At 38.7% G+C, this 22,606-nt stretch overlaps 1 protein-coding gene across 1 annotated transcript in view; it reads right to left on the reverse strand.

Moving 5' to 3' along the window:
• Window positions 1-22,606, reverse strand: part of CPVL (carboxypeptidase vitellogenic like) — a 108,564-nt gene that overhangs the window by 34,515 nt on the left and 51,443 nt on the right. The window contains exon 10 of the mRNA XM_055314777.1: window positions 21,828-22,001. Within this exon, the coding sequence (XP_055170752.1) occupies window positions 21,828-22,001 (174 nt within the window). The remainder of the gene's footprint in view (window positions 1-21,827; window positions 22,002-22,606) is intronic.

Raw genomic sequence — 22,606 nt, forward strand, 5'->3', positions numbered from 1 at the left:
GGAGTTCAGTGCGTGTTACGTCCTCCTCCTTTTCAAGTGGGTTGATAACAAGAATGACTTAGAAGACTCAAAAAGCCCTTCTTCTAAAATAAGCCTTCAGAATATGCGGATGGTACTTTAGTGTTAAATACTTGATTGCCAATCTCATTCTTCCAGAAAAGGCCTACAGTAGGAGGAAATCCAGCCAGTATAAACCAGAACTCCATCTATTCAAATGCCTGAAATAACATGCCTTTCACTCCTAATTTTACACACATTGGGCATGGTATCTCAGCAATCTTTTCTTGGTAGTCAGAGCCATAATTTTATAAATTACTCTTTTAAAGGAACTTTCAGTTTTGAAGCATGGGATTCAAATTGCAAGAAATTTCCCCATATCTGACTGCTAGAAAAGTATGGTAAGGATATAGCCTTTGCAGGGAGCCTGCTTCTCCCTCTCCCTCTGCCACTCCCCTTGCATGTGCTCTCTCTCTCTGTCAAATAATAATAATAATAAAGAGTATAGTTTTTAAAAGGACATTTTTGAATAACAGCAGAATGTTCTTATTCTTCTTCTTTTTTTAAGATTTATTTATTTATTTATGATAGAGAGACAGAGACAGAGACAGAGACAGAGACACAGGAGGAGGGAGGAGCAGGCTCCATGCCGGGATCCCGATGCAGGACTCGATCCTAGGACTCCAGGATCGTGCCCTGGGCCAAAGGCAGGTGCCAAACCGCTGAGCCACCCAGGGATCCCCAATGTTCTCATTCTTCTTATGCTGGAGGAACTATACATGATTTCACAACACCTTCCCTAAAAATCCCATTTTAGGGGCAAGAAGACAAAGGTAGAGGGAGATGAGGTGACTGGTAGTAGAGTCAAGCTCAGATCTGCTTGAGTCCAAAGTCCATGCATCTAACCCTTCCTCTGTCCTTCCTCACTGACTAAATCATTGCCCCCCAAAGGAACACATTGAACAAGTGGTTTGTTCCATTTTTGTAATTCCACAGGCAGGAAGCAAACCTAAAGGTAAGCGTGGAATGAAAGGATGCAGATTTATAGTTGACAGCACAGGCTCTGTGGTTTGAATCCTAACTGTCACTTCCTAGCAAGATTATCTTAAATTCCTCAATCTGTCTAGAGCTCCATTTCCTCATCTGTAAAATGGGTGGAAGGGAACTATATATGACAGAGAGTGTCTGGGAAAATGACGTAACATAATGCATGGAAAGCTCTCTGCATTCTGGGCACAGAGTAAATGTTCAATGAGTGCTAACAGCTATTATTATTATCAACACGTCTGAAAAGCTCAACGCAGCTATTTAAATAGCTCTACAATCTCCAAGTAAGAATTACAATCGTGATTTAGGGTGTAATAAGAGTTATAATTCTAATGCAACTGCACTAGGTCATCAATTTGACAAAACAAACAGTGGGCTCATAAAAGTAGTATGAGGCATGCAGACAGAAGGCTTGAGCTCCAGCCCCAGCTCAGCCTCCCAAGGCCTGGATTTACTAAGTGACCTTCGGTATGTCATCGACTCACTCTGAGCCTTAATTCTCTCCTCTGTGAAGTGGAATATTTATATTCTGGGACTGTTGGAAGGGCCAGATGTGATGTGAGATGCAAAAGTATCCTGTAACCTGAAGAGGAAGGTTTTAACAACGTTGTTGTTACTTTTGATCAAGAACAACCTGGAAAGTGAGTTCCTATAGTGGGATGCAGAAATTTTAAGTTGGCTGCTGGAGGTCTGCGTTGTGCTTACAGATATATACTCATGTAGTCTACACAGTATTGTTGCCGCTCTTGGAATTAGAGGCCAGCACTTAACTACTGGGAGATCTGACCAAGCTGTGCCTGTATTTCCACTCACCCACAGTGAGCTAACCCTGTGCAGTGGCTGTCCCCCTGAGACCAGCCCCACCCCTTCCTCAGTGTCCCCTCTGACAGAGGTGCAAGGGCACCTGTCATCTATTTACTGCTTATGCTATTGTTTTTCTTAGAAGAGGAAAATATTGCCCTGTATCTATGTCTTTGTCATCGGTAAAAAAGAAAGATCAATAGGTCTCAATCCAACTCTGTTCATTTATTTCCTTTCCTTCCTGGATCCACAGGCAGCTGAATTTTACTTCCATTGAAAATGGAAGGGAAGTGGCCTTTTGTTTGAGTTGGAGGAAAGAGTGCATGCTCACTTATATGTGGAGTGTGTTTTGTTTGTTTGCTTGTTTAATCTGCTGCTAGGAAATCTCTACTTATTCAATAGTAAATATTCATGGAGAGCCTGAGGACTAGACACCCAGGGAACAGATATGAAAAGATGTGACCCCCTAGCCTCCTAATGCTCCAGATTTTTTTTAACTTTCCAAAGCAGAGAATAATTAGATGAGGAGAGGCATGTTTACTCTTTCATAGTAAACATAGTTTACTAAAAGTTTTCCTAAAAGAGGGGTCAACCAGTCAGGTCCACTTAATTCTTTTAAAAATCTAGTCATTTTAACATTTTAAACCATAAACTTTGCAGCTTCTGGATGTATATAAATCAGGTTTTTTTTTTTCCCAAGGATTTAACTCTCTCAGCAAGAAAACCTCTCCCTAGTAAAGACCAGATGAACAGAATCAGATGACAATTAACCTTATTTTACACAGTGCACACCCCTGAAGGGTAAATATTTTCCAGGAAGATAAAAAGCAACCAACCATTAGCCAAAGATAGCCGCAGACCAGTTGACCTGCAGACTCCCCTGAAAACACCCCCAGTCTTCTAAAGTCAGATTCTGACTTCAAGTAAGTTAGGGAGTCGCCCATGGTACTCAAAGGGGAAAAAAAAAGACATCAGTGCTTTCCATGTTGGCTGTACAACAGAATACTTGAAAGAAGGGATTTGGGGCAGAAAGGCATATGAATGTGATTTTGATATATTTTCATTGTCACCAGTAGAAAAGTTTAAGATTGAGAATAAACTGCATGAGGGCCACTTACTGATCTAAGCCTTAGCATTTTTTTTTTTAAACCCAAACTGAAACACACGTGTTACTGACAGAGAACACAAAGCTTTTCTCTCTGCTTTTCCTACTACTCCTCTACTTATTAGGAAAATTACTGAAATCCCGCCAAAGGGGGCTCTGGTCTCTCAGTACGACAGGAAAGCCAACTGCGCCTTTGTGAGAAGGCTGGATTTCTGTTGCATTTTTAGACGAAAGATTTATGCTTATATTTTGGCCCATTTACAATCCATCATAATACTTTGCAGACAAAGTTATGCTCTTTTCCCAATGATCTAGTGACCTTAATCTCTAACATTTTGTGGTTTCCTGTCTGGGGAAATGGTCGAACAGCAGCCTATGCTATTCCAGGCTGCACAGCGGTCCCCACTTGGCCACTATCTGTCTTAGTTTTGAATGTTCTCCTGTGCACTCATCAAAAATAAAGGTTTTTTTTTCTTTTTTTAAAAAAAGAAGCTTTCCCTACAGATGCTAAATCAATGAAACTCCTACAAAGCAGCCCTCCACACTTCCTCTTCTGGCTGCCTTACTTATCATTCTTCTATTACAAACCCCAGTGTAGCTGGGAGTTCTTTCTGCTGGAGGCAATTAGCATGACCCACCAGTGCCTTTCTCCTGAACAGAAGAGAATTAACTTCACCAATATCCACTTCAACCTAGGGTAATTCCCCAGGGTTTCCCAAAAGCTCAACTGCAAAAGAAAATCTGAATTTCAGCTGTGGAGTAGAATGTTCAAGAAATGTTTGCGACTGGAGACAGTAGTCAAGCTTGCGCGGACAGTGCCTCAGCCCTTGAGGCCTGTTGCTTGCACTTTTGGCTCTACTTCTTCCTGGTGGTTCTGTGGGGATATAGGGCTGCAGTGCAGGAAGCCGGATCCCCCAGGGCCTACCTAGAGAAGACTGGTGGAAAAATTATGCCACCATTGAATGAAACGGTAGTCACTTCTGCAACCAAGCTGTTCTTCAAAAGGGACATATTCTGCTTCCAAGTTTAAGGAAAAATGAAGACAAAGAAAGAGGGTGAATGAACTCAGGATAAACACCCCCATGTGCCTGCCATTCCCCTACCAGCTGGTTATGCCAAGACGAGTAAAGAAAAATGAAAGTGGAGAAACAAGTTTGAGTGAGCGTCCAGCGATTATACAAATAATGTCTTTTGGCCAAAGAAAATTATTCCTGCCTTCTTACAACTTAACTCTAAATAATTCAGTTGCTTTGAGAGGGGAACAGGAAGCAAAGCCAACTTGAAAAGGATCCAGCAAGCCATCACTGCAACCTAGAGCTATTTGAAAGAAAATTTAACTACCTAAAATTTAACTACATGCTTAAAATTACTTCTAATAATGACCCAGAATAATATATTTCCTCTAGTTTGAATAGAAAAGTCATGGGGGCCCACTTGAGGGGATTCTTTGCTTGGCTTCTTGTTTCAGTCTGTTCTCAGAGCCCTTTACTGATTCCCTAACCTCTTAAGAGTCGCCTTTGACCCTCATCACAATGACTAGATTTAATGAACTGAAACTGCCCCAGTAGCAGACCTGTCCATCCCCCCAGACAAGTCTCTCTAGAGAGGAATCGTCTTCCCTGGTTGTCAGAATGCCAGCTTCAGGATCCCACCAAGGGTCATCTCCAAAAACTGTCTCATGCCTGCCATTGTTATTACTCTACTAAAGCCTAGGCAAATAAGACAATTCTTTCCTTTTCCAAATTACTAAATGGTCTTCACTAATAAGTATACATTTGCACTCAGCCCAAGCAACAAGAAACAGCTCCATGGAACAAATGAAAAATACTGTGATTGATAATAATAAAGTCTACAGGTATTGGCCCACACTAATCAAGCCAGCAGCCACATGTGGCTAGTGAGTACTTGGAATGTGGCTAGTCCAAATTGAGAAGGGCTGGGATGCCTGGGTGGCTCAGTGGTGGAATGCCTGCCTTTGGCTTAGGGTGTGATCCTGGAGTCCCAGGATCGAGTCCCAAATTGGGCTCCCTGCATGGAGCCTGCTTCTCCCTCTGCCCATGTTTCTGCCTCTCTCTGTGTGTCTCTCATGAATAAAGAAAATCTTTAAGAAAAAAAAATGAGAAGTGCTGTAAGTCTGAGATATACACTGGATTTTGATGACTTCATACAAAGAAAAGAATGTAAACTATCTCAATAATTTCTTAATATTGATGCTATGTAGATATAATATTTGGGGTATATTGGGTTAAAGAAAATGTTATTAAAATTAATTTCCCCTGTTTCTTTATGTACTTTGAATGTTCCTTCTGGAAAATTTAAAATTACATATGTGGCTTGCATTATATTTCTATTGGACAGCAGCCATGTATACCTTGGGTTTGGTATATCCTGCAAAGAAAATCTGTCCCTTTGTCAACAGTTTCCAAATGACAGATAGAACTTCCAAGGACAGCCATTCTCAGGGGAACAATCTGTAGTCCATGAAGCTGGACTAAGGAAAGTGGAAAATAGTCCATGTGCAGGACCGGAGGTATTCCTACAGCCTCAATTATTATGGGAATAGATAGGAGCTGTAGAAAAACCTTGCCGTACAGTTCCCTTTCAGCTCCCTGCTCCTCGATATCACTGTCACTCAAGTTCAAAAATAAATAACACTGCTATAAAATTGAGTGGGTCCATCAAGGATATTGAGAAGAAAAAAAGGGAAGTGGAGCCCTTGCCACTATGCACTAATATTTTTGTCTGCTCTCCCTTCTGCTGGGGAAGGACAGAGAGATGACCTCCCTGCTGAAGATTTCTCAAGGACCAACCGAGAGCAGGGTGGTCTGTCACAGGAGAAAGGTGAACAACCTCAACAGGCATCAATTTAGCAGTTCTCAGAAGGGGCACCTGGTGGCTCAGTCAGTTAAGTGTCTGCCTTCGGCTCAGGTCATGATCTCAGGGTCCTGCGATTGAGTCCCATGTCCGGCTCCTTGCTCAGCAGGGAGCCTGCTTCTCCCTCTGCCTGCTGCTCTGCCTGCTTGTGTTCTCTCTCTCTCTCTCTCTGTCAAATAAATAAAATCTTAAAAAAAAAAGTGCTCAGAAGGTCCCAAAGGAACATATGAACACTGGGAAGGGAGGTACTCCACTACTATGTGAGTAGAGCATTCAGCAAGGTGCAGTCCACTTTGGATTCCAGCTGGCCTCTGACACATGTCAACCATCAGCATTCTCATCTCCCATAACAAATTTCCCTTCCAGCCTCAGAAGGTTCTAGTTCTCTGCAAATGAAGATTACCTTGCCTTTATATGGGAAGAAATCTAAGAGTAAATAGGGACTCATTCAAGGAGCCAGAAAAGCCACTTCTGGAAGTCTCATTCCTGCCTGCTTCCATTAGTCCCCAGGTGAGTGGCAAAATTAGTGAAAAGTTTCTGATCAGGCTGATCTCCTCAGGAGAGAAGACAAGTTGCACAGCTCACTTTTCTACCAAATTAAAAACAAAACAAAACAAAACAAAAATCTAATTGACTCTGGGTTGTTTTCATTTTCACCTACACAGAAAAACCTGGTATTAGATGCAAGATTCTCTGCCCCATACGCTCAATAGTGATATTCCATCAAAGCCACCCCAGGAGCTTGCAATTCATTTGGGGGTGTTTTGGCGTTTTTTTTCTCCCAAAACATAGCTCCCCCTTGTCCCTTATTTGGTAAGTAAAACGCCTTTTCCCTATTTTTTCCAGAGAATAAGCTCAAAAGGACTGTGCAAATCAGGGTAACAAATAGGAGGACTGTGAGGATGATGAAGGAACAAACATGAATGAATATTCAGCATGAACGGAGCCTGGGGAGACACAGGAAAGTCAAGGCACAAGGAGGTCAGGGGCTCCCGCCCTGCTCTTCTTATAAAGCTTGGTTGAAGTTTCTAGCTTTCTTTCAGTCACAGGTCACTCAGCACAGGAACCTTGTGCTGTGGTGTAGACTGTTACCCAGTGACAAGACTTGTGGGTTGCTCATAATGATCAAGTTGACAGCACCCCTGCGGCAGGGGTGTGACTGGGCAACTTCTACAGTGCAGGGCAGGCAAATCCAGTGATGACATGGCTCTGGAAGAGCCCCAGAGGTCATGACTCCGGTTTCCTCAGGCAGCGGGAAGCGTGTGAATATTGCCTCCCCTTGTGGACCAATAGACCAGGTCAACTGCCACTGAATTAAGTCATGCTCAGATGGAAGAAGAGAAAACTCTAGTGGAAAAAAGCACTAAGCCTGGAGTCAGATCCTGTGTCAAATGGACTCAAATGATGATGGGGAAGGTTAGAAAAACCAAAACAGGGGCTTTGCATTCCAGCTCCCTCACAACTAAATATGTGACTCTCTAACACACAGACCAAATAAGCTCCTGGTGCCAATCCATCTATTAAACATTAGCAGAGCTTATTTTTGTTTTTAATTTCCTTTTCTTAAAAAAATAAAAAAATGAAGGCTTTACTATTTTCTTCCCACTCCCCAGAGGATGGTGGTGGGCACACACTGGTTTCCCATGGTCCAGTGTTTTATAACATTAGTGTCAGTGTTTGGCACCTTCTCCTGTTATATGATGGCACGAGACTAGAGATGGAGAAGCTACTGCAGCATGGTGACAGTTATTGCAGAAAAGACACTCCTTACTCTCTGGAAAGGACTACCCCCACTCCCCCCCACCCCCCCACTCTTTCCCTGTTTATCTTTTCGAAGTAAAGTCAGCTGATATAATTGCCTGTATTCATAAAGTTAGTTTTCATACAACTGGATTCAAATATGCATCTCTTAGCTTATTGGTTTTGAGACTCGTGGAGCCTACCTAGCAAATGGTATCACCATTTATTATCATTATCCTCATACCGCCCTCACCCTGCCGTATTTGGGTGACTCCAGATTAAATTCTACTTTTCCTGCCGCCATAAATCACAAATGTACCTTCTAATGTTTTGAGTATCATGCAACAACAAAATAAAGCCCTTGCAAAATGATGATGGTGCTCACCAGGCAAAGCAACTGAAAACAAACCAATTCACACAGAATATATTTTCAAGCAGCTTAAACAAGTAAGAGAAAATAAAAATACATGTTGGTTCTCATTTGAACATTTCATCCCAACATAAGTTTAAAGGACAAACAAGAAAAGGTGTCAAAAGCATGGCAAGATTGGATAAAATCAGTCTGTTTCATAATTTATGGGTATTCTCTTTACCCCTTCTTCTTCGAAATGCTTAAAAATTAAAGAAACCCAGTAGGAGTTGGCTCATTAAAAAAGTAATGTTCCTCTTGCACTTGAATTAAAACTGAAACAGGTAAAATGAATTCATAAAGAGTTCTGCAGTAAAAATTGGTTTTCAAATACAAACTATTTTTATTTGCCTGGAAACTGGCAGTTGCTTGTCTACAGACTATGATTACATAAAACAAATGTCCCAGGATTAGCTTTCCTCTCTTTAGCTAAGCTTCACTGGGAGCAACTTCCTCCACCCAGTTTTTCATAGAATGGCACTGGGATCCCTTCATTGTCTTCAAAGGGTTTAGAAGAAAAGTGATCACGTCAGCTTAAAGTCAACAGAGCCAGACTTTTCCCATCAGGCTTTGATGGAAGCTTAGAGTCCACCTAAAAAGTTGAAGAATCAGACCTATTTAAGGGTTCACGTTTTCCTGTATGCTAGACATTTGTCAAATCTACTTTCCTGGCCACTGCTGCCATTTTACCACCAGAAGATGTCATTAAGGAAAATGCCACAAGCAATTAGAATGACTACTAAAATGAGTGAGATTTACTAGAAATATTTACCTTTCAAATTTCTAAGTCATATTCATTAATCAGGATCTGCCTATTTCTAAACGAAGATCTTTTCATAGCCTAGGATAAGTAAATAGAACTCTAACGACCTGGGTGTTAAGATTTTGCTCTGGTGGAAAGCTGAGAAACATTAAGATCTTGAATTCTGAAGATGCAATTAGTTGAAATTTAATGAGCTGCAGAATGATAAACGACAGGGAAAGGTAACTTTATATTTACAATTTCCTGACAAAATGAACTTTTAAACACAGAAAACCAAGCCCTACCTCAGGGCAATTCAACCTTTTAAAAGCACACACATATGGAGGTAGGAATTGGCATTTGGAGATGGTACCTCCTGAAACTGCAGTGGCCTTCCGAACAACTTAGAGACAGGAGCAACTTCAAATCCAAGGACAAGCCTTTGCTTTTGATCCAAATGGCCTTTAGGTTTAGAGCTGTAGCTCCTGTTGGTTGAAATAATGGTTTCACACAGGAAATACACCACACACACATACACATGCACACACTCACTCACATTCTCTCTCTCTCATGTACACTTAGACTTTGAAAATATAGCTCATATATTTTTGGGAAGGCAAGAACTAAATATAACCAAACAGAGAGAGGGAGGTTAAAAACATACTTAGATTTTTTTTTTCTACAAGAATCATTACCAGAACAAACAGAGTAACTTCCAGAAAGGACTAAGGACCAGAGCATGGAGCTCTATATAGAGAAGGGTATTCAAAGCCAATAGCTCTTATGGAGTATGGGCTGCATTTCCCAGATTTGAGAGATACGTTTTCCACCCCTGGCCACAATGTATTTTTTTAAAAAACAAGAAACATCTTATAATCAACCTATGAGGGTGTGTTTGCTTTTTTTTTTTTTTTAATGCTGCTTAAGGAGGATAGGAACATAGTAGATGTAATCAATGGTAATCAGACTGGAGAATTATCTGCAGTTATTAAAATCAAAGATGAGTTTATTGTAAAGACAGCTTATGGTATAATGAACAAACCACCTGTCTTTATTCTGTCATTCTGTCTTTTTTCCCCTCCTTCCCTTCCAAATTTATTCACACTACTATGTGCTAGTTGATATACTAGGCAACTAAATAATAACCTTTGGTGGAATGGGCCATGATTAAGTTTTTATTTTTGAGTTTCCCCAGGTGCTTCTAAAGCAAAAGCAGCAATGCAAACAACAGCCAAAGTGGAAGTGCAGTTTCAGAAGGGTAGAAGAAGGGCAAATTAAAGGAGTTAAGATGTATTAGGTAACATCGACTCTCTGTCAAGCCTTTCAACATTATTTCCTTTTTCCCATGACAATTATTTCATCATGAAAGTTTACTAAATGTCTACTACATGTCAGACACTGTGCTAGGTGCCTCGTGTAGAGTGGCAAATAAGAAGGCAAGGTGGCTGCCCTTATTATGCTTACTGTCAATGAGATAAATAGGATTTTACAGATTAGGGAGTGAAAGGAAAATTTTAAATTCTAGGCAGCTTGACACCTGACACTGAACACACCTTACCATCAATATCAGGGAGCTGGAATAGAATATGATTTGCAAGGTAAATTTATTGCCTGCTAATGAGTATATAGGGCGAGGTAGAAAAAGATTATTCTAATCACCTACTATTTTGGATTATGTAATCCATGTCTCCCTGTGAGGAAAACGGCTGGAATTCTCCATGAGAGTAGATCCGTGTCTTTGTCTCCACCTAATGCCTTGCAAGTCTCTGCCGTATGCTGAGGGGGTTTAAAAGTACGGCCAGGGGGATCCCTGGGTGGCACAGCGGTTTGGCGCCTGCCTTTGGCCCAGGGCGTGGTCCTGGAGACCTGGGATCGAGTCCCACATCGGGCTTCCGGTGCATGGAGCCTGCTTCTCCCTCTGCCTGTGTTCTCTGCCTCTCTCTCTCTTTCTCTCTCTGTGTATGACTATCATAAATAAATAAAAATTTAAAAAAGAATAAAAAATAAAATAAAAAAATAAAAGTACGGCCATACTAAGCAGTCCACAAGCTCAAAACATGGTTAGTTAAATCTCTGCAAAGTAGTAATCACAGTCTGCCTCCTTCAAAATTTTATCATGTACCCTATATCAAAGAATATATGTACTCTATCTGTAGATTAGGAAGCATAATATAAGCAGACATTCACAAATGCACCAGCCACCCTAAGAACAGTGTGTTACCAATATCAGAGAATCTACCCAGAGTACTTCTCCCCTGTCCCAACCATCTGTCTACCCCACAGAGAGAACCACTATGCTGAGGTTTAGGTTTAGAATCATCTTACTTTTGAAAAATGGTTTTACTACCTATGGACGTATCTCAAAATAATATATTATTGATTTTTGCTTGTTTTCATGTTTTATTCTGTATGTATTCTTCTGCAGCATGCTTTTTTTAAAACCCAACATTATATTTCTAAGAGTCCTTATATTATTGCATCCATCTATGGCTTATTAATTTCCACTAATGACAAATAATAGCTAAAACTCAAAAGAAAGCATAGGAATAAATATTCATTACTTTGAGTCAGGCAATAGTTTCTTAGATATAATACCAAAAGCATAAGTAACAAAATAAAACACAGATACATTGGACTTTGTCAGAATTTAAAGCTTTAGGGCTTCAATGGACACCATCAAGAAAATGAAAAGAAAGCCCACCGAATGGGAGAAAATATTTCTGAAATCCTATATCTGATAAAGGACTAGTATTCAGAATACATAGAGAACTCTCACAACTCAATGGTAAAAAGGCAAATAATTCAATTAATAAATGGGTAAAGGACCTGGATAAACATTTCTCCAAAGAATTTACAAAAATGAACAATTAAAAGCACATGGAAAGTTGCTCAACTCATTAAAGAAATTCCAGTCAAAACCACAAAGGGATAGTTCATACTCATTAGGATGGCTAGAATCGAAGTGTCAAACAATAGCAAGTGTTGACAAAGATGGGGAGAAATTAAAACTCTCATCCATTGCTAGGAGAATTGTAAAATGGTGCAGCCACTTTGGAAAGTTTGGCAGTTCTTCAAAATGTCAAATATGAAGCTACCGTATACCCTGAAATTCCACTCCTAGGGATATAATGAAGAGAATTGAAAACATGTCCATACAAAAGCTTCCACATGAATGATCACAGCAGCATTATTAGTAATAGTCAAAAAATGGGAAGAACTGGTGAATGGATGAATAAAATGGAGGCATAGCCAGGCAATGGAATACTATTTGGCAAAAAAAAAGGAAGGAAGTACTGATCCATTCTACATGCACGAACCTGATAACCTTATGCTAAGTGAAAGAAGCCAGTTACAAAAGGCCACGTATTGCTTCCACTTATGTACAATGTCCAAAGTAGGCAAATCCACAGAAGCAGGAGAGTAGTAGTTGTCAGGGGCTGGAGACAGGGAAAATGTGGGAGTTATTGCCAAAGGATAAGGGATTTTTGGGGATGTGGCAAAAACATTCTTAAATTAAATAGTGGTAATGACTGCAAACATTTGTGAATATCCTAAAAAGCCACAGACTTGAATATTTTAAACTGGTAAATTCTGCAGTATGTGAACTGTATCCTCAATAAAGCTGTTAAATAGTATGAGAATTCCTGTGTACCCTTTAGGTAGCCTTCAAATTATTAACATTTAACATAACCACCATGAAATAATTAAATCAGAAAATTAACACTGATATAAACCATTTTCTACAGATTTTATTAAAAATTTTCCATCACCTAATAACTTTTTTCTGGTCCTAGGTCACATAGTGTATACACTTAGGTTTCAAGTCTCCTTCGTCCCCCAAGTTGGTTTTTTGTTTTGTTTTTCTTTTCTTTTTTCTTCCTCCTCTTTCTTTCTCTTTCTCCCTCTTTCCTTTCTTCCTTCTTCTCCCCCCACCTCCTTCTTCCTTCTTCTCCACCTTTTCTTTCCTCTTCTTCTTTGGTCTTTCATGACATTTTAACAAGTACTACCAACTATTTTGTGAAATGTTCCTTAATTTGAGTTTGTCTGATGTTTCCTCATGATCAAAGTCCTGTTAGATATTTTTTGGAAGAATATCACATTAATGTTATTGTGTCTTCTCAGCATAATACATCAGAGACATATAACGTTGATTTGTCCCATTAATGGGACAAATATAATATTAATTTAGATCATTTGATTTCTATATGCCAGGTTTCCCTACTATAAATTACTAATTTTTCTTTCATCATAAATATTTTGAAGGTGAATACTTTGAGACTATTTTGATGCTATCTCTCATCATAGTTTCATTTACTATATTTAGCCTCCATCGGTGATTCTTGTCTGAAACAACTATTACCGTACTATTTGTCAAATAATGATTCCATTACTCCTTATACATTTGGTAATTGGAGTTTCCCCCATTCATTTTTATATTTGTTTATATCACAAAACCCTGATTTTAGAGCAACATGTATGTTATGAAACAGAATAATGCTTATTGTAAGCTTTTGGTAATTTTTATCAAGTCAAGAAAGTCTCATATTGTGCTAGGCTGAATAATACCCCCTCCCCAAAGATACCCATTCAGTCCTAATCCCTGGAGCCTGTGAATGTTACTTTGTATAGAAAATTTAAAATGAATGAATGAACAAAGATAGATACAAAGGAAGGAGGAAGCAGACTGCAGATGTGATTAAGTCAAGCATCTGAGATGTGGAGATTATCCTGGATTATCCAGTATGTCCCTAAATGTAGTCTCATGTATCCTTATAAGAGGGAGGCAGAGGATATCTGACAATAAACCAAAAGAAGTCAATGTGACCACAGAGGCAGAGATTAGAATGATGTGGCCACAAGCCAAGGAATGTAAACAGTCACCAAAAGCGAAAAGTGGCAAGGAATGAATTATCTCATAGAGCCTCCAGAGGAAGTAGAGCCCTACTAAAACCTTGATCTGAGCCCTGTGAAAGTGACTTTAGATTTCCATCCTCCAGAACTGTAAGAAAATAAATTTCTGTAGTTTATGCCATCAAGTCTGTGGTAATGGTATTACAACAGCCATAAGAAAATACTAGGGATACTATTCCTAGTTTGCTAAAAAATGTTATTGTAAATGTTTTTTAATTTTATTAAATTCACCTTTTTGGATCTATTTAGACAAAAACAATTTTTTTCTCTTTTAACATTACTATATATGTAGCTTTCATCCTTTTTTGAACATAACTTTTTGATACACAATTTATATGGATTTACATTTTTATTTGTATTTTTTGGATATTTTTATATATAGTTATTAATGATTTCTAAATTCATGGTATGTGGTCAGAGAATATGGGCTGTATAATGCAAATTCTTTAAAATAATTAAGACCTCCTAATTGCTATGTTTACAGATTTATATACATTCATTAAATCAAGCTGGATAATTATATTGTTCAAATCTTCTTTGTCTTACTATGTTCCATTTTGGTTACTTTCTTCTAATCCACAGATTTTATTGGCAGCAATATCTACTCTATTCTTTATTCCAAGCACTGGGTTTTGATAGATAGATAGATAGATAGATAGATAGATAGATAGATAGATAGATGATAGATATAGATAAAGATATATTTTAAGATTTTATTTATTTATTTATTTGAGAGAGTGAGTGAGCACAAGCAGGGGGAGGGGCAGAGGGTGAGGGAGAAGTAGACTCCTGCTGAGGGAGCCCAGTGTGGGGCTTGATCCCACAACCCCAGGACTGTGGCCCGAGAAAAAGGCAGATGCCCAACTGACTGAGCCACCTAGGCACCCTCCAAGTGCTGGATTTTAAATATAACAACTGTACTTTTCATTTTTAACAATTATTATTAGTTCTCCTTCAAATTGGCCTAGCCATATTTTATGGTTCTTTGTTAACTGCTTTTCAAGCTCATTATCTATGAGCATTTAATATTTCACACATAGTTATTTATATTCTATGCCTCATATTTCCTTTATCTGCAGCCCCTTGGATATCGATATCTTTTGTAGTTCTTTCTGCTTATCCTCAGCAATGGTAGCCAGTTTGCATAGTGGGTGATTTTTGATTATGAGCTTACATTTGCGTTGAACTTAGCTAATAAAAATCTGAAAACCCAAAACACCTCTAGGTGTTGTGTACTTGCTTTAGTTGGTTACCAACCTGGGACCAATTAGCCCCTCCATGTATCCCAGGCTTGGTGCCCGGCTCTCAGGTTAGCAGCTTCACCTTACTTGGGCCTATGGTTCAGTCACTAACTACAATGCTGAGGACATTGACCTTCAGGGCCACTCTGTGTTACTTCTCCTGCTCTACAGAATTCAATTTCCTATCTTTTGTCTTTCTTTCTTTCTGGTTTCTTTCTGTCACTTTGTGATCTTCTTTTGTTAAAAGCATGGCAACCGGATTTATTGCATCTAATGTGAATTTAGTTGTGTTTCAATGAAGAGGTCTTTCAGTGTCTACTCTATCATTGTGCTGGAAGTAGAAATGGAGTCTTTTATCAATATACTGGTATATATATTGATAAGCAGACTGGAATATATATATACTGGTATATATATTCACTAAGCAGACTATCAAGTCTTTTTCATTTTTTAATTCAAGAGGTTAGTTTTTAGAACAGTTTAGTCACACAGCAAAGTTGAGCAAAAAGCAATACAGCTCCATTATATCTCCTGTCCTCATATATGCACAAGCTCTCCCACTATCACCATCCCCCAACACAGTGGTACATTTGTTACAATATAGGAACCTACACTAATATACCTCTATCACTCAAAATCTCTAGTTTACATGAGAGTTGACTCGTGCTGGTGTACATTCCATAGATTTTGACAAATGTACAATGACATGTATCCACCACTGTAATATCATACAGAACAGTTTCGCTGCTCTAAAGATCTTCTATGCCCTGCCTATTCACCTCACCCTCCTCCCTAACCCCTGGCACCAGGTGAATCTTTTACTGTCTCCATAGTTTGGCTCTTTTCCAGAATCTCATATAGTGGGAAACATACAGTGTGTTGCTGTTTCATATTGACTTCTTTTAAGTTTCCCATATCTTTTCACAGCTGGGTAACTCATTTTTAAATTTTTATTTATTTTTATTTTTTCTAAAACTCAGTAAAAAGTAATTTTTAATTTAAAATTAAATTTGTTTCATGGGACACCTGGGTGGCTGAGTGGTTAAGCATCTGCCTTTGGCCCAGGGCATGATGCTGGAGTCCCAGGACTGAGTCCCTGCATAGAGCCTGCTTCTCTCTCTGCCTATGTCCTTGCCTCTCACTCTCTATGTCTCTCATGAATAAATAAACAAAATCTTTAAAAAATTTTTTTTTCACATATAACATATAGTTTAATTTTATTTTTAAAATTTTATTTAAATTCAATTAACATATAATGTATTATTGGTTTCAGAGGTAGAGGTCAGTGATTCATAAGTCCTAAATAATAGCCAGTACTCATTACATCATGTGCCCTCCTTAATGTTCATCACCCAGTTACTCTGGCCCCCCCACACCTCCCCTCTAGAGGCCCTCAGTTTGTTTCCTAGGATTGAGAGTCTCTTATGGTTTATCTCCCTCTCTGAGTTCATCTTGTCTTATTTTTTCCCCTCTTCCCCTGTGATCCACTGTTTGGTTTCTTAAATTCCACATATGAGTGAGATCATATGATAACTGTCTTTCTCTGACTGACTGATTTCACTTAGCATAATATCCTCTAGTTCCATGCACGTCGTTGCAAATGGCAAGATTTCATTTTTTGATGGCTCAGTAGTATTCCATTGTATACGTATATCATATCTTCTTTATCATTCATCTGTCAATGGACATCTGGGCTTTTTCCATAGTTTGGCTATTGTTGGCATTGTTGCTATAAACATTGAAGTGCAGGTGCCCCTTCAGATCACTACATCTGTATCTTTGGGTAGATACTCAGGGTGCAATTGCTGGGTCATAGTGTAGCTCTATTCTTAGTTTCTTCAGTAATCTCCATACTGTTTTCCAGAATGGCTGTATCAGCTTGCATTCCCACCAACAGTGTAAGAGGGTTCCCTTTCTCTGCATCCTTGCTAATACCTGTTGTTGCCTGACTTGTTCATTTTAGCCTTTCTGACTGGTGTGAAGTGGTAGCTCATTGTGGTTTTGGTTTGTATTTCCCTGATGCTGAGTGATGTTGAACATCTTTTCATGCATCTGTTGGCCATTTGTATGTCTTCTTTGGAGAAATGTCTGTTCATGTCTTCTGCCCATTTCTTGATTGGATTGTTTGTTCTCTGGGTATTGAGTTTGATAAGTTCTTTATAGATTTTGGGTATTCTCCCTCTATCTGACATGTCATTTGCAAATATATTCTCCCATTCTGTCAGATGTCTTTGGGTTTTGTGGACTATTTCCTTTGCTGTGCAAAAGCTTTTTATCCAATGAAATCTCAATAGGCCAGTTTTGCTTTTGTTTCCCTTGCCTTTGGAGACATGTCTAGCAAGAAGTTGCTGCCTGCTTTGTTGAGGATTAGTTGACCATAGAGTTGAGAGTCCATTTCTGGGTTCTCTATTCTATTCTATTCTATTCTATTCTATTCTATTCTATTCTATTCTATTGATCTGTGTATCCGTTTTTGTGCAAGTACCATACTGTCTTGATGATCAACCAAAACCATAAGATACCTAGAAATAAACGTAACCAAAGAGGCAAAAGATCTGTACTCAGAAAATTATAGAACATTCATGAAAGCAATTGAGGAAGACACAAAGAAATGGAAAAATGTTCCATGCTTACGGATTGGAAGAACAAATACCATTAAACTGTATATGCTACCTAAAGCAATCTATACATTCAGTGTAATTCCTATCAAAATATCATCATCTTATTTCACAGAGTTGGAACAAATAATCCTAAAATTAGTATGGAACCAGAAAAGACCCCAAATAGCCAGGGAAATGTTGAAAAAGAAAACCAAAACTGGTGGCATCCCAATTCCAGATTTCAAGTCCTATAAGAGAGCTCATTCTTTTTAGCACTGAATATATTGTCCATTGTCTATACCACAGTTTATTCACTCATCTACTAAAGAACATCTTGTTGCTTCCAAGTTTTGGCAATTATGAATAAAGCTGCTATAAACACCCGTGTGAAGAATTTTGTGTAGACATGAATTTTCAATTCATTTGGGTAAATGCCAAGGAGTATGATTACTAGGTTATATGGTAAAATTTGTTTAGTTTTATATGTAAAAAAACAAACAAGCAAACAACAAACTTCCAAACTGTCTTCCAAAGTAGCTATACTATTTTGTATTCCTAACAGCAATGAATGAGAGTTCTTGTTCCTCTATATCCTTCCTAGCACATGTTGTCAGTGTTTTGGATTTTGGCCATTCTAATAGGTGAGTAGTGGCATCTCATTGTTTAAATTTGCAATTCTCTGATGACAGATGATGCTGAACATCTCTGCATATGCTTACATGCCATATGTATATCTTGAGTGAGGTTAAGATCTTAAGACTTGGGTGTGTTAAGTTCTTTGACCATTTTTTAATTGGTTTGTTCATTTTCTTATTGTAAAAACTTACAGTTTGGTTTTTGTTACCCTGGCATTGGTTCCTATGGAAGTCTCTGCTCAGATAAGTTGTGGTTCTCTGTATTTGCCTCTTTCCAATTTATAGAGAAGTAGTTTGGCCTCTGACCTCACTCTTCTCACAGATCTAGGAAGAGTTGTTGACTTTTCAGTTTGTTTAACTTTTAACTTGTTCTTCAGATCGAGAGGTAACTTCTAAGCTCCTTACATGATGAACTGGAAACCAAAAGTCTGTTAAGTCTTTATTTTTTCTGTTTTTCAGGGTTTCTTATATAACTTTGAATATAGCATGTGCTTAAGACTCTTGCTAAAGTTTGTTGAACACCATTGGTAATAGCTTATATATTCAAGCACTTTCTAATCACCAGTCACTGTTCTAAGTGTTTTTACATATGTAATCTATTTAAATCTCATAAGAACTCACCTGTAAGTACTATTATTATTTCTGTTTTACAGATAAGAAAGCTGAAGAACAGAGACTTTAAGTATCTTCCTCTAAAGGAACAGAGCCACTGAACAATGAACCAGAATTCAAGCTCAAAATATTTGAGAACTCATGCTCATAACCGCCATGCTCTATGACCCAGCTAACTCTAAAAATCCTGCTAGTATTGTGATCTGATTTAGCCATGAGAATTTCAATAGTCCAACAGATTATTTCTTCTACTTATTTTGGAAACTGCTAATATATTTCAATTTACCACCCACACATCTGAAATTAATGAAAGGGGATGTATGTCCTCATGAGGAGACGATTATATTTTTACGTAGCCCACACAAAAAGTGAAGTACCACAGGAGTTCTTTGAGTTCCCAGAAACTCATGAAGTTCTTCTTCAGCCCATCAGAGATACTCCACATTGCCTAAAATGAACTTAGTACTAGAAAAAGACTCCCATGTTCCTATGAATAGAAACATGTACACCATTTTCTATGACAAATTAGCACCGAGACTTGCATAAATATAATTTTGAGGGCACTAATGTTTTAAGACAACCTAGGTCATTCTGATTCTATTGCATATACTTTGAGGTTCACCACCATTAACAGAGAAGCCAAAGATAATCATTGCCCTGGAGGCAATGGCAGCTGTAGCAATGAATCCATAGTCTGTTGTAGCAGCAACCACGTTTTACTCTGTGCTTGGACTGACTGCACATTTTGTTCTCTTTCTATATGGAAACATGGTTTATCTATACCACTGATCTATTCTCTTTCTTTCTGACAACTGATTCAGAGCTTAAAGTTTAAAGAATATTCTGATTTCATTGGAATTCATTTTGGTAGGTTTAAGATACATTGGAAACTGGGACAGAGATGTTTACATATCGAAATCCTGGGTCAGGGATCCCTGGGTGGCGCAGCGGTTTGGCGCCTGCCTTTGGCCCAGGGCGCGATCCTGGAGATCCGGGATCGAATCCCATATCGGGCTCCCGGTGCATGGAGCCTGCTTCTCACTCTGCCTGTGTCTCTGCCTCTCTCTCTCTCTCTGTGACTATCATAAAATAAAAAAATTAAAAAAAAAAGATTTAAAAAAAATCCTGGGTCATTTTTAATCAATATGATCTTTATTAATCAAGGGGATATTCTATGGCGATTAGCCAGTATCAGGATAGTTTATATAATCAGGTGAGCTACATGTTCCTTCCTATCCTCACTTGGCTGAAAAAAGAATCATATTGTAGTTAAATTTAGACAGTGAGAAAATGTTCTTCTAGGGGCACACAAGATATACATAGAACTTCCTTATCTGCTCTCCACTCAAAAAAAAAGACTTTGCATTCTTTAATGTTATATTATAGCCCATTATTATGTTTTGAGAACACAAGTGCTCAGCTCTTCTTCTTCTTTTTTTTTGGGGGGGGGGTAGATGACACCTAATAAGTTATGGACAAATATATTAGACTTATTTTTGATGTAACACTAATTTATATAGAATGGATTTTTCATTCATTCATTCATTCATTTGCTATTGACATCTGCACCAGGCTGGTGCTGGAATGGACAGACTGCAATGACAGTCCAAGGTTCTAAGTGTGGCCACAGTGATAGAGACAACAGGGTCTGAGAACTCGGAGAAGAGGACAACCAGTGAAGTGCTTTAAAAAGGTGTGCAGAGAAGGCTCCAAGTAGGCAAGCACTAAGGACCCCAACAGAACCAAACACAAGGATGGTTGAAATTCTGACCTCATCTAGCCAGACACTTTCTTTCTTCGAAAGTATTTCATCAAGTTCTGCAAATTTATAATGGGTCTGTAGATGGCATGCCGCTGACCGTAGATTTTTTTTCAATAAGGACTGTATATCAAGGGACTCAAACTATTTACTAGAGGCAATACCAAAACATGGGCCTTCTAGGTCTGGCATATTTCAGAACACAATCTAGTAAGGGTACATTTGGCAACAGACTCCCCGTACAGTACTGAAGGCTGCACACTGAAAAATCCTAAGGGAAAAGATTTCTAACACAGACCTTGTAGGCATGTATATTCCTCTTGGCAGAAAAATGGTAGTGAAGAGTTTCATTTGAATTAAAGCAAAATGTTAGTAGAATTTTTTGATGGATGGAACTGAAGTATCCTGAACGGAGGCTAGCCTTTTTTCTAATTCCTACCAAAGTATGTTGGCTACTGGTCGCCCTGTTTTTTGTTCATCTCAAACATTACTCTTGCCTCTGCCAGGAAATAGAGAGGAAATGGATCACCTCAGGAGTGGTCCCCTCTATCATCAGCACACTGACTCTGCAGACCAGGCCTAGGACAGATGATGAGAATTTAGGAAGATCAAAGGAGGAGGTGAGAATAGCAGTAGCAGGAAAGAAAATCACAGGATGCTTTTTTCCTATCTCACTTGTTCTTGGTGTCTTCCTCTCATGGTGCGAATTCTAGGAGTCCATGACCCCTTTGCCTGCCTTTTCAGGGCATCACGGTTTCACTTTCCTTCGGTACCCAGCAGAAAATCAGACAGAAGAACATCTCAGGTAACAAAGTGCTTGAATTTATACTCCTCAAAACAGGGACCCTCTCTCATTCATTGTTTCAAGCTGATAGCCTAACACCATTTTGGGCTTAAAACAGATACTGAAAAAAAAAAAAAACTGTGATTGAGCAATGGGAATGAATATAATTATGAGGCAAAATGCACTTTTTGGAACAACCAGTTGATTTCATTTAACCCTGACTTCATTGGGATTAATATTATAAAGCAAGCAATAAGGCAAAATTGGCTTCCACAAGGCCAGTCATCTTGGATCTGCTGTACCTCTTTTCTCAAGAAATGATGAGAAGTGGCATGTGCCAAAGAGAATTTCATTTGAAAAAACTATCAAGGGATAGTTATTTAATTAGAAGGAAAAAAGAAAACTTAATCCAAAGAAATCAAACAGTACAGGGTGGTGTTATTTGTATTTGTAAAATATCCTAAAAGTAAAAACAAAATGGCAGAAGTTGAATCACAAATAAAAGAAAGTCACCTCTTCTCTGGGTTATCTGCAAAGTTCCTGAAATAGTAACTGAAGTAACTCTCTTACCTTGTAATTGTTCATGACTTCAGCTAACCAGGGCTTAACGGTCTTAACTGTATCTTCTCGCATGTATTTTTCAACTTCAGATCCATCACTAAAGGTCTGGTTTCCCACATGGATGGCTTGCCTCACTTGTGGGAGGGACAAAAAAGTCCCATAGTAATTTTGGTCTTCAGCTTCCTGGCAGAAGGGGACATCAAAACAATATCAGGGAACATGACCAGGTGGCAGGAACAGCATGCTGAGAAAGCTTCAAATTTCTCATAACATAAACAATGATGAATAAGATGAGACCTGACTCTTAACTGGTCTCCATCCTGAAATTTTGGATTTGAGGGTTCTGAGGGAATTGAAATTCTACTAACAGCAAAACTGGATGATACCCCATTTGCAAATGCTCCATTTTCCTTTCTTGCAAACTAACCTTTTACAATCTGTGACTCCAATCAACAACCCCATCTGAGGCAAAGACAGGAAAAATGCAAGAGGTGAGATTATCAAAAGCAATTTGCTCCTTGTCAAAGGCTCTATGGAATGAAGGTCAAATGGACCAGAAGAGCCAGGAGCCAGGTGGTGGCATGGTGGATTAAAAGCTGAGGCTTTCTTTCCCATGTTCTGCTGTTTATTAAAACCACACATACAAAATAACCAGCTAACCATAATTGAAGAGGGGAAATACACCAGGTGTAAAAACAGATGACTTTATGAAGGACATTAGACAAAAAAAAATTGTCCATAAGTCTTATTTTAAAAAAAAAATACTGCATAAAAATCTGTGATATTGA

Source organism: Nyctereutes procyonoides, unplaced genomic scaffold (assembly GCF_905146905.1).
Source record: "Nyctereutes procyonoides isolate TBG_1078 unplaced genomic scaffold, NYPRO_anot_genome, whole genome shotgun sequence".
In the NCBI taxonomy this organism is placed as follows: domain Eukaryota; kingdom Metazoa; phylum Chordata; class Mammalia; order Carnivora; family Canidae; genus Nyctereutes; species Nyctereutes procyonoides.